At 41.6% G+C, this 13,268-nt stretch overlaps 1 protein-coding gene across 2 annotated transcripts; it reads right to left on the bottom strand.

Moving 5' to 3' along the window:
- Positions 1-924: 924 nt before the first annotated feature.
- On the bottom strand, positions 925-11,337 carry LOC115079967 (interleukin-8-like). 2 transcript variants are annotated; one of them, XR_003853468.1, is made up of 4 exons: positions 11,126-11,337; positions 5,052-5,178; positions 2,906-2,986; positions 925-1,205 (listed from the first exon to the last, which is right to left on the bottom strand). XR_003853468.1 is itself a non-coding variant. In XM_029583959.1 (4 exons), the coding sequence occupies exons 1-4, from the start codon at positions 6,061-6,063 to the stop codon at positions 1,181-1,183; spliced, it is 291 nt and encodes a 96-aa protein (XP_029439819.1). In that variant the 5' UTR covers positions 6,064-6,115; the 3' UTR covers positions 925-1,180. The 2 variants fall into 2 exon arrangements, 1 of the variants encoding a protein (XP_029439819.1); XM_029583959.1 differs by lacking the exon at positions 11,126-11,337 and adding an exon at positions 6,006-6,115.
- Positions 11,338-13,268: the final 1,931 nt, after the last annotated feature.

Here is a 13,268-nt window from a genome sequence, read left to right as displayed (position 1 = left end):
AGTAATTGCAGATTGAGCTGTTCTTAGTGAGAGGACTCAGATTTAATTATTTGGCTGGTGATAATGACATGTGTGAAGATACAGACCAGTCCTTGCTTTTGCATTCATACAGTGACTGTTTTCTCATAAGTACCCATTCAAATTATTTCCTGTCTTTTTTTTTCTTCTTTCAATCATGTTTTTCTTACGGAAATGCAAGTGTGTCAAAATAAATAAAGCCATTTTATTCTCCTTGGGGTGCAGGGATGTTACAGCAGAAAGTACAGTACATAACTAACAATCGCAATGTCCTAAGCAGAATCGTAATTACTGAGGTGTAACCATTCCCTGACAGAAGGATTTTCTTATTTCAAACCACAGCACAGATATGTAGCTGCCTTAGGGTCCCATTTAATGGGACTTACAGAGGAGAATAAAAGTGCAAATATCCTGGACCAAGAGGTACATCTAGAAGGGCTTGAGGGAAAAGTCTACAGTAAACAGATTGTGTTCTTACTAAGGACAATAGGGCCCTCCAGATGTAATCTGTAAATCTTGGAGAACTCTATAAGGAAGAAAAATCTTTCCTAATAACTGTAAATTTTTCTGACATTTTGAAAATCCCGAGTCAACCTCACCTATTGCCAGAGCTTGTGATGGGAAAGGGCGCAATATAGATTAAATTCAGCTGATAGCTTTGACTCCTCTGCTGTCCTAGCTGGTGTCTAGGAGAAGACACTGAGATCTAACTTGGTGATATCTACTCTCAAATCCAATGGATTCTTAGATTATTTTTCAGAAACGGATATTTCTTTTTATTACTTAAGAGTTGAGTTTTTCTTGATATATCGAAAGTTACCCAGAAGAGGAGTAATAAATACTTCAATAAAAAAAAATGCAAGTAGCCTTAACATTTTACTTTTTATGTATTTTTGTAATTTACAAAGTACAGTACATGCAGGCATTAAATGAGGATTCATAGTCATGACCAGTTATTTACAGTGAAATACATCATGAAATTAAAATCCTTAAGCAATAGCAATATATTACCATGAAATTCTAAAATTTTATTCCATATATTACTTTTATAATAAATATTGTTTACTGTTTGTTCATATTTATCAAACATCGCTTTACATTTTTTATTTTCCTAAAAATAAAAAAAGGTCTAGCAAGACTGTGAAAGATTCAAATCTTCTGTTTAATTTTTCTCATTTTTTTTCTTGCTGTAAAGAGAAAAAAAGGATTTTGAACAATCTGTATATAATTGAGATTAAGAAATTATTTTCATGGTCAAGATTTTTCTTCAGATGTATTTAGTTCTTAAAACTTGATTATCTGCCTTTTTCTATAACATCAAGGTGGGGTAAAAGCCATATACAAGACCAGAATTAGAATTTTTGCTTAGTATTCGTTCATTAAAACTGCTCTATACTATTTGTATATTTAGAGCAGCAGCCATGAAGAATATTTTATATGCTGAATTAGAATTTCTAGAGAAACCAAAAAGGTCAATCTGTATTGGAATTCACCCAGAATTCTTGTTAATATTGGCCAAGGTGATGTGGCTGACTGTACAAAAGCGATCAATTTTCCAAGTCATTTCTCTGGGTAATATGAACTGTCAGAAAATTGCTCCTCCCCCCCCCCCCCCCTCCTGCCAAAATGTGGCTAAAACTGTACACGGGGTGCACAGCATTTGTACTTTTAGCCACAATAAAACGGGATGAGTCTTTGGCTGTGTTTAGGTTGGGGGGAGGAGGAGGAAGGAAAATGAATGCAAGTGTGTGACATTTTCAGCAGAACCTCTAATTTTTTCCCCCTCTCAGCCAGCCGCACAAAAAGCAGTTGCAAATTGCACAAGTGGCCATAATGCTCGGAGAGAGTGCCCGGGGTGGTTTCCCTTTACCTGATTTTTCAAAGTTTGCCCATTAAAACCACCCATGTAATTTACAACTGCACAGGCTGTTTGAACATTGGGTCCCCCCCCCATAGTTCATTTTAAAGTTTAAAGTGGTTGATGTAAAGCCCAGTTACTAGATTACTATGAATGAATTATTGTGTTTTACCATGAGTGGAGCAAGGAATAACTTGATCCATTCACGGTAAATTAGGGACTCTTTTACCATCTTCCTACAACTAATTGCACATTTGATAGGTTTGTGGGTTTTTTTGCTGAAATCATGTTAGGGCAAAAAGCATTATGGCTAGCCTTGAACAGGCTCTCTGCTTGGTTGGGAGATGGTAGGTTATGTATAAATAAGAGGTGCAATAGATTACACTGTCCACATACTTTCAAGCTGACCAGACGTTTAATGACATCAACAAGACATTAGTGATAATTTTTACAACTGCATTCACAGTTCCCTGATACAGATCGTGTTTCATGAACTGCGTCAGGAGGGACCAAAACTTGATAGATAACAAATCTTGATAGCACTAAATGAGTGCATAGACCAGCATATGTATAAAACTACAGAATGTCTAAAAATACAAAAAAAAAATACAGGCGTAGACTACTGATAGCCCAATGAATGGATCTGTCCCTGAAGATCCAAGTTGGTCCTCAAAGGGATGCAAAACATTTGGAAAGTGTTCCTAGCTTTTAGAAGGCCAAGTGATGGTGTGGGATCCTTGCAGAAGAGCTGGGAGCTCTTCTCCCTATGTGTTACAGGTGTTATGTTATGTGGTACTTCCCAGGTACTTGTGGCCTGGTTTGGCCACTGTTGGAAACAGGATGCTGGGCTTGATGAACCCTTGGTCTGACCCAGCATGGCAACTTCTTATGTGGTGTGAAAGGACTGAAACTCTGTGTTAAGCCTGTAAGAAGAAGTGGTGCTTCCCAGCAAGTTTGCACTGCATGGGGCTTCCAACCTGAAAAGTAGCTGCCAATCTTAACATCAAGATACAAGGATGCATATCTTACTTTATGAGCTGATGGAATATATTCTTGATTTTATCTTCATTGGGATCCAAACAAAATCGTCTGTTATTTTTCAAGTTGACACTAGAAAAAAATGGGTAAATGCAGTTGTCTATTAAGTTATTACAGATAGTAATTTAAGATCACAGGTCCCTGTAAACAGTGCGCAAGTGCATGCACACATAGTTCATGAACCCTGTGCGCATGACAAAACAGCACCCACATAAAACGGCATAACTATCTATATCTGTACTATATAATTAACTTATCTATAAAAATATGAAAACATTTTTCTATTTACAACAAATGATATCATGAAATAACTTAATGTAGAATTATTTTCATTAAAACAATTACTTAAAAAGCACTTTCAAAATCCTGCATTATAGTTTATCATGTCCACTTAGCACATAGCGCACAAATTCGACCGCAGTTTATAAAAGACAACGCAAAAGAAAAATTTGGTGCGCACTGCCTGTCAAAAATTAGAGGGAGCATTGTTTTAAGTCTAATTCACCTACAGCCTGATATTTCAAAATAAGTTGTTCCTAAATTGAGAGACTTATTTTTAGCATAATTTAGCACTCTTAGGGGCGGATTTTAAAAGGGTTATGCGCGTAATCCTGTTAAACCCGCTCCTGTGCGTGCGGAGCCTATTTTGCATAGGCCTGGCGACGCCTGCAAGCCCCAGGACGCATGTATGTCCCGAGGCTTGAAAAAAGGGGCGGGGGTGGGACCGAGGCCTCCGGCACAGCGGCCGTGCCGGGGGATCACACGCCAGTACCTGACCGGCAGGCGTAAACAAAACAAAAAGGTAGGGGAGGATTTAGGTAGGGCTGGGGGGTGGGTTAGATAGAGGAAGGTGGTGGGGGGGGGGGGGTGGAAGGAAAGCCATCGGGGCTCCCCTAGGGCTCGGCGCGTGCGAGGTGCACAAGTGTGCACCCCCTTGCGCGTGCCGACTCTGGATTTTATAACATGCGCGCATGTTATAAAATCGGGCATAGATACGAAAATCTGGCCCTTAAGTTTTTAACTGAAAATTCACCTAAATTCAGGCTCTTACATTTAGGCCTGCTATTTGTTTTATCTCGATTTAGGATTCTGTTAGGTGCCTAATGCTGAAACTCAGTACTAAACTAACTTTATCTCTCTGCCCCAATTCCACCTCATAACCACCCAATTTTTAGGCTTCTAAAGTTAGGGAATTCAGCCCTATTGAAACTAGGATCCTAAATTTCAGAACTCGGCCCTCATAGGAAATTGGCTTTAATGATATTCTGATCTAGATTTTTACCTGGCTCATCATAGCTTTTTTCTTTTTTCTTTTAATTATTTCTGACTGATCTGAAGGAGAAGCCTGATACTCAAAATCTAAGGAGGTTTACTGTCCAGACAAGCACTGGTGCTCAAATAGCTGAGCAATAAGACATTTTTAATTTGCAACCCAGAAGCCAGGCAAAACTTTAGGTAGAAAAGGAATGCAAATGGTTATCCCTGAAGTCTCTCCTCGTGACTGCTGCAAATTTGCAGTCCCAACCATGTTAATGGCTGTAAATGATAAAATATGAGAGGAGTGCAACAATGGAAGGAATGTTCAAACTATCAATATTCTTAATCTTAATTCCTTCTTACGTTAATGGTAACCATCTAATCTGGCCTCATCTTAGGCTCTCCCGGTATTATCACCGTCAGTGTCAGTGTCCATTTAAATTTTTTTTTTTATATATATTTTTCTTTAGTAAGTAAAACACCTTATTTCTTGTCAATAAATGGATTCTTTCATATTGCAGCTGCAGTATTCATATGCCCAGGAGCTGGGGGGAGGGAGTTGATCATTTCACCACAAAAATGCCTACTGCCCCAACCCTGGGTGCATATGTACAAGGACTGCTACTGCTCTATCTGGGCTAGATGGGGGGTGCATGTCTTACTTCTGATATACCCATTAGGCAGAAATGCAAAGGACCAAGAGGAAACCACCAAGCCCACCCACCCCCACCCCAAAAGGCAGGTATTAGAGATATGCTACTTATGATAGAACAAAATTTACCAATCTATTTTAAATATGTATCTTGTTATTAAAAAGTTAACCAACACCACACCAGCAGTTCTGAAAAACAAAGTGCCTGAAAGTCATTATAATACTTACATTATTTCCACATTTTCACAGGAAGCAGTTTGAGGAAGAATTTCTATATTTTTTACTTGCTTTGGATGAAAAGTAATCTTCGATACGGTTTTATAGCACAAACATCTGGCTCCATCCATGGTTATGGCTGCAAATACAGAGAAAATGATTTGGGTTTCCTATCCTATCGAAAAGAGCAGCTGCATAAATTCTCTGCTTCCTCTAACTTTGCATGCACAAATAGTCAAGTCTTCATGCAAAGAGAATTCCCTGAGCATTGTATTAACTCTGTTTTGTTTCCCATTCATTGTAACACAGTAGAAGATGTTGAAGAAAGAGCAACTGGTCCGCCCACTTATTCCCATTTTCTCTGCCCTAGATAGCCTATCTTATGGACCTTATCCAAGACAGTTTTTGTGATCTGTTTCCATTGCACTCCACCCTTCTGAGAGTAATTGAGCATGCAAGATTCCCCTCCCCTTTTTTTTTGTTTCCAACCAGCACACCTGCCCTCCCATTTCCAACCAGAACATAAGAAAATGCCATACTGGGTCAGACCAAAGGTCCATCAAGCCCAGCATCCTGTTTCCAACAGTGGCCAATCCAGGCCATAAGAACCTGGCAAGTACCCAAAAACTAAGAAGGTTCCACAATAAGCCAGCCCGCTCCAGCATGGCTATTATCCAACCATTCAGCCTCTTAGGTCCCTGTAGCCTTTCCAATATGAGTCCCCACCAGTGCACCAATCAAATCAACAGGAGGAGCGCATACGCAGCCTGCCAGACTGCTCCAGCTACGTGAGTGCCTCCATTCCCACCAAGGTTTCTACTTATCTATTCCATTTTTTCCTCCTGATACTTGGGCTTCCAGCTCAATTGGGATCCAGTGCCGTGAAACTAAATTCGAATTGGCTCAGTTATAGTCTAATAGCCTATAAAAAAAAAAAAAAAAAAAAGCAAGCTCCAGGCAACTTACGTCCTCCAGCAACCAAGCTGAGACCCATCAGTGCAAGGACTATGAGTTTGACAAGCATCTTTCTGCAAGAGCTTTTAACCTCACTTCTGGTTAGGTGTCTGTCCTGGTAAACCAACAGCTGAGCCTCAGCTACCGAGAGGGCTTAGCTACTTAAATATGCATTGACAGGAACTGTTGATGACATCACATGCTAAATTTGGACCAGCTTGTAAAGGGGAAATTTTAAGGGGGAAAGTGGAATATCCATTTGTGTGTCTATTTTCTGAGGTTATCTTTTTTAAAATATAGTAACATTTTCCAAGTCAAATATATATTAATGCAAACTAAAAAAAAATTGCAGAACTGATTAAAAAAAAAATACAAATTTTTCCCCTCACAAAATATTTGCTTTCAGTCCCTGGGGAAGGGTATCCCTCAGCCCCCCCTTGCTCACCATCTCTTTTTTTTTTTTTTTAATGCTCTGGCAAAGGGATCCCCCAGATCTGTGCCAAATTCTCTTTCTGGAACCCTGCAAAGGGAACCCCTGAGCCTAATGAATGCCCTGAACTCTGGGGAAAGGATCCCCATCGTATGCCAACCCTTATCTCCGTAATAATTTGTCAGCAAAAAATGTACATTTGCATTGCAGTTCTGCCTGTCGGTGTGATCGCTTCATGGCAACATTGATACCCCCTTTTGTTGCTCACACTCCCTGAATTAAGTACAGACGAAGGTCAGAACATGGCACTAGCTGATCCTGAAGGGATTATAGTGCTATGTAATAATAACACCATATGGCTGCAAGCTGGCATGCCAGTTTAGATGATCTAGCAACCCTTAATCCAGAAGTGGGTTTTTTCAAGGATTAATAGGAGTTTGGATTATCCAAGAAGGGTTTTGTCACTTTACAACCATAACTTTTCAAAACATGCATACAGCCATACTCAGTGGATAGGCGTGCATCCTACGGGAAAGACCCCAAGTGAGAGATGAAATAATTGGATAATTTAAAAAAGGTAACATTAAGTGTGAAGAACAGGGAAGTGAAGAAACTGACACTAAAAAAAATGCAAAGGCCTTTTGTTCACCAGTCTCGTCTGTGCCAGTTGTCATCCAACTACTTTCTGCTGAACACTATTACCGTAATGCCAACTTGCGATGTAAAGTTATTATTTTCTTGTTAACATGTTACTATTGTTCGATGTAAAGTTACCTCTGTTCGATGTAAAGCGCTACCCTAGGCGCCAATTTGTGTTACACTGTGAACTGATGTGATATCTTTGATGAACGTCGGTATATAAAAATCTTAAATAAATAAATAAACTTGCAAACATGTCTGTCCACCATATATTCCCCCTCCTCCTCCCCTCCCTTAACCTCCACATTTCTCCCTTTGCTTGGATTCATTTTTCTCTGTCAGCAGAGTAATCAATAGAAGGAGGAGTTGCTTTTTCGCTTGTTTTCTCCTCCCTGCAGCTGAACTCTGGTGTCCTTTCACGTGCAATCCTGACCCCCTTCTCTCCCTCCCGCTCTTAAGGCATTGTTACCAGTTTTACTCCACTGTATTGTATCATCAAATGTTCCTTGACCTCTCCCTGATTCAGGCGTGTTGTCGTTTCCTCGTCCCCCCAAAAAGCTAGATCTCCTAGGGGACAAGTAGAAACAAGGACATTTTTTTTTTAGCATCACAGTTCACAAATATGCAAAAAGCTGTTTTTTGGGTTTTTTTTCCTCCGTTGTGGTAGAATGTGTGGTCGGGTGGGCCAGGGCCAGGGCCAGTGCAGGGGTATAAGGCATTCTGGGCAAAGCTTCTGCCCGCCCCCCGCTCCAGCCTTGACTTCATTCCCTCAGTCAGGCCCCCTTTCTCTTACACACACTTAGGTTCCTTGTCTCATTCACATGCGCACCCTTACACAGGCTCCCTTCCCTCTCTCTCGCTAACACCATTGCTCTCCCGTACACACGCAGTCCCTCTCACTCACACGTGCACACACAAAGGGAAGCGCACCGCTCGTGGGCCGCCAAGCCTCCGCTTTGCTCGGCCGCGAACAGGATGGGTGCTGCTTGCGGCCCGCCGAGCGTCTGCGTTCTCGGCCGCAAGGAAGATGGGCGCTGCTCGCGGTCCACTGAGTCTCTGCAGCTCACGGCTGTGAGTGGGATGGGCTCCGCTTGAGGCCCCATGTGGCTGGCACCCTAGGCGATTGCCTAGTTTGCCTATTGGGACGCGCTGGCCCTGGAGCGGGCGACTGTGACATCTTGTGGGGTGGTAACAGGAAATGCTGTCCTAATAAAGCAAAAACCAAAATTGAGATATATAACACTTAAAACCAGCAAACACTACAGTGCATAGAAACCCTGCCGTGCATCGTACGTATCACAGAATGGTACAGAAAGAGAGAGATAAAATCATAAAGTAGTAAGAGAGAAATCTCTAATGGTAAAAAAAAAAAAAAAAAAAACCCCAACCAACTGACTGTGGCCGTGACCTGTCCACAGCTAGAGCCTTACTTGTAAAGCTTTTCTGTCCCAAGGTTGCATAGGTAATGAATGCTACATTACAGTAGCTGACCAAAGGACTTTTTTACCTTTATCTCTGGACATGGATAAGACCTCAGAAAATGAGAGAGGTACCATACAAGTTCTGAACCAGCGGATTTGAAATATGCCATTTGCTGATGCTCACGCCATAACTTTTATGCCCCAGGGTTACTATGCGATGCTATTATGAGCCTGGTCCCCCATTAGCCTACAGTTTTACCTGTGATTGGCTGGTTTTTGAGCTGCCAGTTTATTGGGCTACTTAGATGATGTGACTGATCCCCACGGGGTGTTTTGTTTTTTTTGTGACTGTTTATATATTTCATTGGTAGAAGCATCTTTCCTTCTGTAAAAATCTGCCATGTTTGCGATAAAGTGGAGTTCTCTTATCGTCTAGCAAAAGGTATGAGGTTTTATATTTCTGATCTGGTCTCTTTATATGGGAACATAAGAAATTGCCATGCTGGGTCAGACCAAGGGTCCATCAAGCCCAGCATGGCATGGTTATTGACTATATCCTTTTCTGTTTGCTATTGTAGTGTTTTATCACTCCTGAAGAAGTGCTTTGTGTGAAACACATTCGTGTCTGGTGATACACTCGCTTGTAAAATCACTTGTTCTGAAAAATTCACCCTATGGAATGACACATTAAAGGAATAAAATTCATGAAGAAAATGACTTTGTGTCTTAAGGCCTTTTGCATTTTCTAAACACATGTTGGTTAAATCTGATGCCATCTCACCCTGACATGTTTATTACAAAAATTGGTTGCCATGTTCTTCTTCAGCGTGAGTTGGGTGAGAATAAAGGGAATATGAGAGCCCCATCCATGACTTTTCCCCAGGGCCCCAGAATCACTAAAACCACCTCTGACAAATGGAGCCAGTGTGGTAGTAGGAGGGATGGGGGAGTGGAGGGAGAATCTATGGGGGTGGTAGTGGAGAGGTGGTGGGCGAGAGAGAGCGTGTGCAACAGGGGTTGGTTGGCAGAGGTCTTTTGAGAGATGAGTAGGCAGGGAGTAAAAGGTTGCAGGAAAGGTTAGGTGACAGCCTGGGGCAGAGGGGAGGGGTAAGTAAGAGGCATCTGGTGGGGTTATTGGGGAAAATACATGCTGCAGCTGACATTTCTGCTCTGCTAGTGGTTAACACCCTCCCTGAAGCTTCCTCTGCTGCTGCTACTGAAGTTTCTCGGGTTTTCCAGTAGGTACTGTCGAACACGAACAGATTTGCTTTGAAAGTGTACATTTCTGAAAAGGTGTTAGACAAACCAACACTGCCATTCATTTCCATTTTTAAAAAATGAATAACTTACACCTACCTTACTCAGTGAAAAATGGAAAAAAAAAAAAAGTGAAACAGTATTGGGAGTGGGGGGGGGGGGGGAGTGAATGGTCCTTTAATAATACTTTATTTTTATTTGGCTATTTTTACTTACCACTATTACCTAGATGATATAATGTAGCAATTTTCTGATGTAAATTGTGCTATGAAGTAAATCATTATCTGTGTGCTTCAATGTAAGCAGAAAAGTCTGCAATGTTACATGGTTTGGGGAATAATCTCTCCTGTGACATTCCCCACCGGTTTCTCTTCAGCATTATAGCTTCCTTCCATGACAGTCCAAGGTCCATTTCCATTACTTCAGGTGTTGTTTTTAAGGAGCTGCTGCTTGTGCTTTAGAACCAACCTATGGACTCTTCTTTATCTTGTGTAATTCTAAGATGCTGTTTTAGAATTATTTTAATTAATATTGTGATGTTTTATGATTTATGACTGCTTGATTTATTGTAATCCACGCTGAACACCTGCCATGGAAGCTGTGTAATATAAGTACATGCAAATAAAAAAGTAAATAGGATAGAGCAGCTTTTAAACTAGATCCTGAGGGAAAGCTGTCACTCAGGAGAAAATTGAATATTAGGAAGTGTTTTTTTTAAACTGAGAATATAATACCTCTGTATACATCTATGGTGCGACTGCACCTTATTTATTAAGTTCTGTTTGCCCCCATTAAAAAAATAAATAAAAATAGAACTAGAAAAGGGCAACACAAATGATAAAGGGGATGGAGCAGCTCCCTTACAAAGAAAGACTAAACAGATTAGGTTTCTTCAGCTTGGAGGAGAGACAACAGAAAACATATGACAGAGGTTTATGAAATCATGAATGGAATGGACCAGAAGTATGGGGGATCAGTTATTTACTCTTTCAAATAGTGAAAAGACTATGGCAAAAGTCAATGATAGAGGATTTTAAACAAATTGTACAAAGTAATATTTCACTCAATGAACAATTAAACTATGGAATTTGCCAGAGGGATGTGGTCAAGTAATCTAGCATAACCGAGCTGAAAAGGGTTTGGACGAGTCCCTGGAAGAAAAGTCCAACCCCAATTAGCCAGGTAGACCTGGGGAAAGAAATTGCTTATCCCTGGGAGTGAGCAACAAGAAAAGGAGCTACTGTGTACTTCCTAGAGATCTGGATTGGCCACTGTCAGATACAGAATGCTGGACTTGGTATTTTTTATATTCTGCTTTTCAACACTTCATTCAGATACTGTAAGTATTTGCCTGTCTCTAGAGGGCTTGCACCCCAAGTTTGTACCTGAGATCACAGAGGGGAAAGCGACTTGCCCGAGGTCACAAGGCGCAAAAGTGGAATCCCAACCCTGATTTCTTCGGTTTGCAATCCGCTGCCCTAACCACTAGGCTGCTCCTCTTATGTTCTTAATCCACTGCTATTACTGCAAATCAGACGGTGCAAAAGGTTAATTAACACAGCCTCACTCCCCCAAAATCCCTGCTATCGTAGCAAATCAGATCCTCAGGAAGTGGTAAATACCTCCCTAAAATCCTCTGCTGGCAATTAGCAGGCGGTCACGCGCCCCTCCCAACCCCCTGAAGTCACTGCCAATCAGGCCGGGGGAGGTTCACCTGCAGTCCGTCACCTGCTGCCAGGGAGGGAGGTGAGGACAAACAGCTGGGGACCTTTGAAAGAAAGATTTGTCGATAATTGGGGGGCGGGGTTAGCCTTTCACTAGAGCAGTTCAAAGCAGCCTGGAGACTATTTCTGCTCCCCTGCTTCTGCTGGACTTCAGCAATCAGAGGGTTAAAGCCCTCGCTGGTATCATTCTTCGTCTGCTTCAGTTGGTGAAAAGGCAAACGCGACAGCGATTAGGTTGCTGGAAAACTGGTTGAATCATTTGAGCAGCCCTTAGAAGAAAAGGTGAGTATTTTGCATTCGGTTGGATGGGGGGGGTGAATGTTTCTCCAGCCGATGCTTATTGTGGTTTGCTCAGTAATTCTTAGATTTCTCTCTACCACGCTGCTTCCTGGAGGGGTCCCTTATTTCTCAATGTTGCACGGTTTTGCTTTACTGGAAACGTGGAAAGACCGTAAGCTGTTTTCTAAAATAGAAAGTGCTGTGTAACTTTATTCCAAAGGAGGGCGTCATCTCAAAAGTTAACTTAAGTTTCAATTCCCCCGGGCTTGCTGGTTCCTTCATAGGCTGACTTTGGAAATGAGCATAACGCAAGCTCTTGATAAAACGTGCAAGGTATTAATTTACCCCGCTCAAAGGACTGTTTGACAACGTCCTACTCTCTACCCTGCTACGATAATGTGCATACTTTTATCTGTATTGGGAGGGGAGCTGTTGAGGTCGTGGGAGGAAAATAATGCAGGGATTGTAGATCGCCTTTTCAGACCTGTGCACGCTGATTTCCATAGGAAAAAAAAGCAGGTTCTCGCGTCTGTGAGGACTTTGTCCCCGCATGAGCTTTCAAAGTGTTCGTGTGTGGTTACTTTCCCTTTTGCTAGAAAGACTGCAGGTAAAAAGTGCAGATGGAATCTTCAGCAATGCGAGCAGTTTGGAAATTGCCCCCTAAAGGTTAGCGCTGCCAACAAGAGCAGCTGCAGAAGATGAATCCAGACAATCTCAGTTCGTGCACTTGGATTGAATAACTGAAGGTCGATATCTGATCCTTTAATTCAGAGCTTCCCAAACTGGTCCTGAGGACCCCATGGCCAGTCGGGTTTTCAGCATATTTGCAATGAATATGTATGAGAAATTTGCATATACATAATCATTGCGGATATGCTGAAAACCCGACTGGCTATGAGGTCCTCAGCTTTGGGAAGCCCTGCTTTAATTGAATTAAGATGGCATTCTCAGTATTACTCCGATGATCACTGGTTCTGACATATCAACTCTTCTGTGCTAGTCATATTTTGGTAGCTCATCCTTTCTAGATTTTGTAACATTTCAGGTAGTTCAAACTGGATTATATTAATGCAGAAGATTGCATCTGCTTGATTAAGCCACAAAGATCTTTCCATGCTGCCTTGCAAGGATTCCCTCTTTTTCTGTCCTTTCTCCCTCTTAGTAGGTCCTGCCTTATGACTTTAGTGTAGCTGTTCACTTGATTAAACAGAAATCTGAAAATGTGAGAATTTAGCTTTGTGGATACAGAATTCTGAACACTTTTGATTAGCGCAGGATAAGTGCATTGCGTTTAACTACAACAGAGGGTTGTTTGACTTGTAGGCAGTTCACTTGAGCTCCTGTGAGAAAATGCATAACTTTAATTTATACCTGCTGTACCATCAAACTATAGCTTCGTTGCTACAGGGTGCTTGCTTTTAGCCTCACTTACCTATTTCTTTCTTTCCTGCTCTAGACACTCCCCTTTCAGGCAGGCTCCAGGGAACAGGAGTAGAGGGTGTGAGGCTGGAGCAGAGACAAACAA

Source organism: Rhinatrema bivittatum, chromosome 18, assembly GCF_901001135.1.
Source record: "Rhinatrema bivittatum chromosome 18, aRhiBiv1.1, whole genome shotgun sequence".
NCBI lineage: Eukaryota > Metazoa > Chordata > Amphibia > Gymnophiona > Rhinatrematidae > Rhinatrema > Rhinatrema bivittatum.
This window is presented reverse-complemented; position numbering and strand designations above follow the sequence as displayed.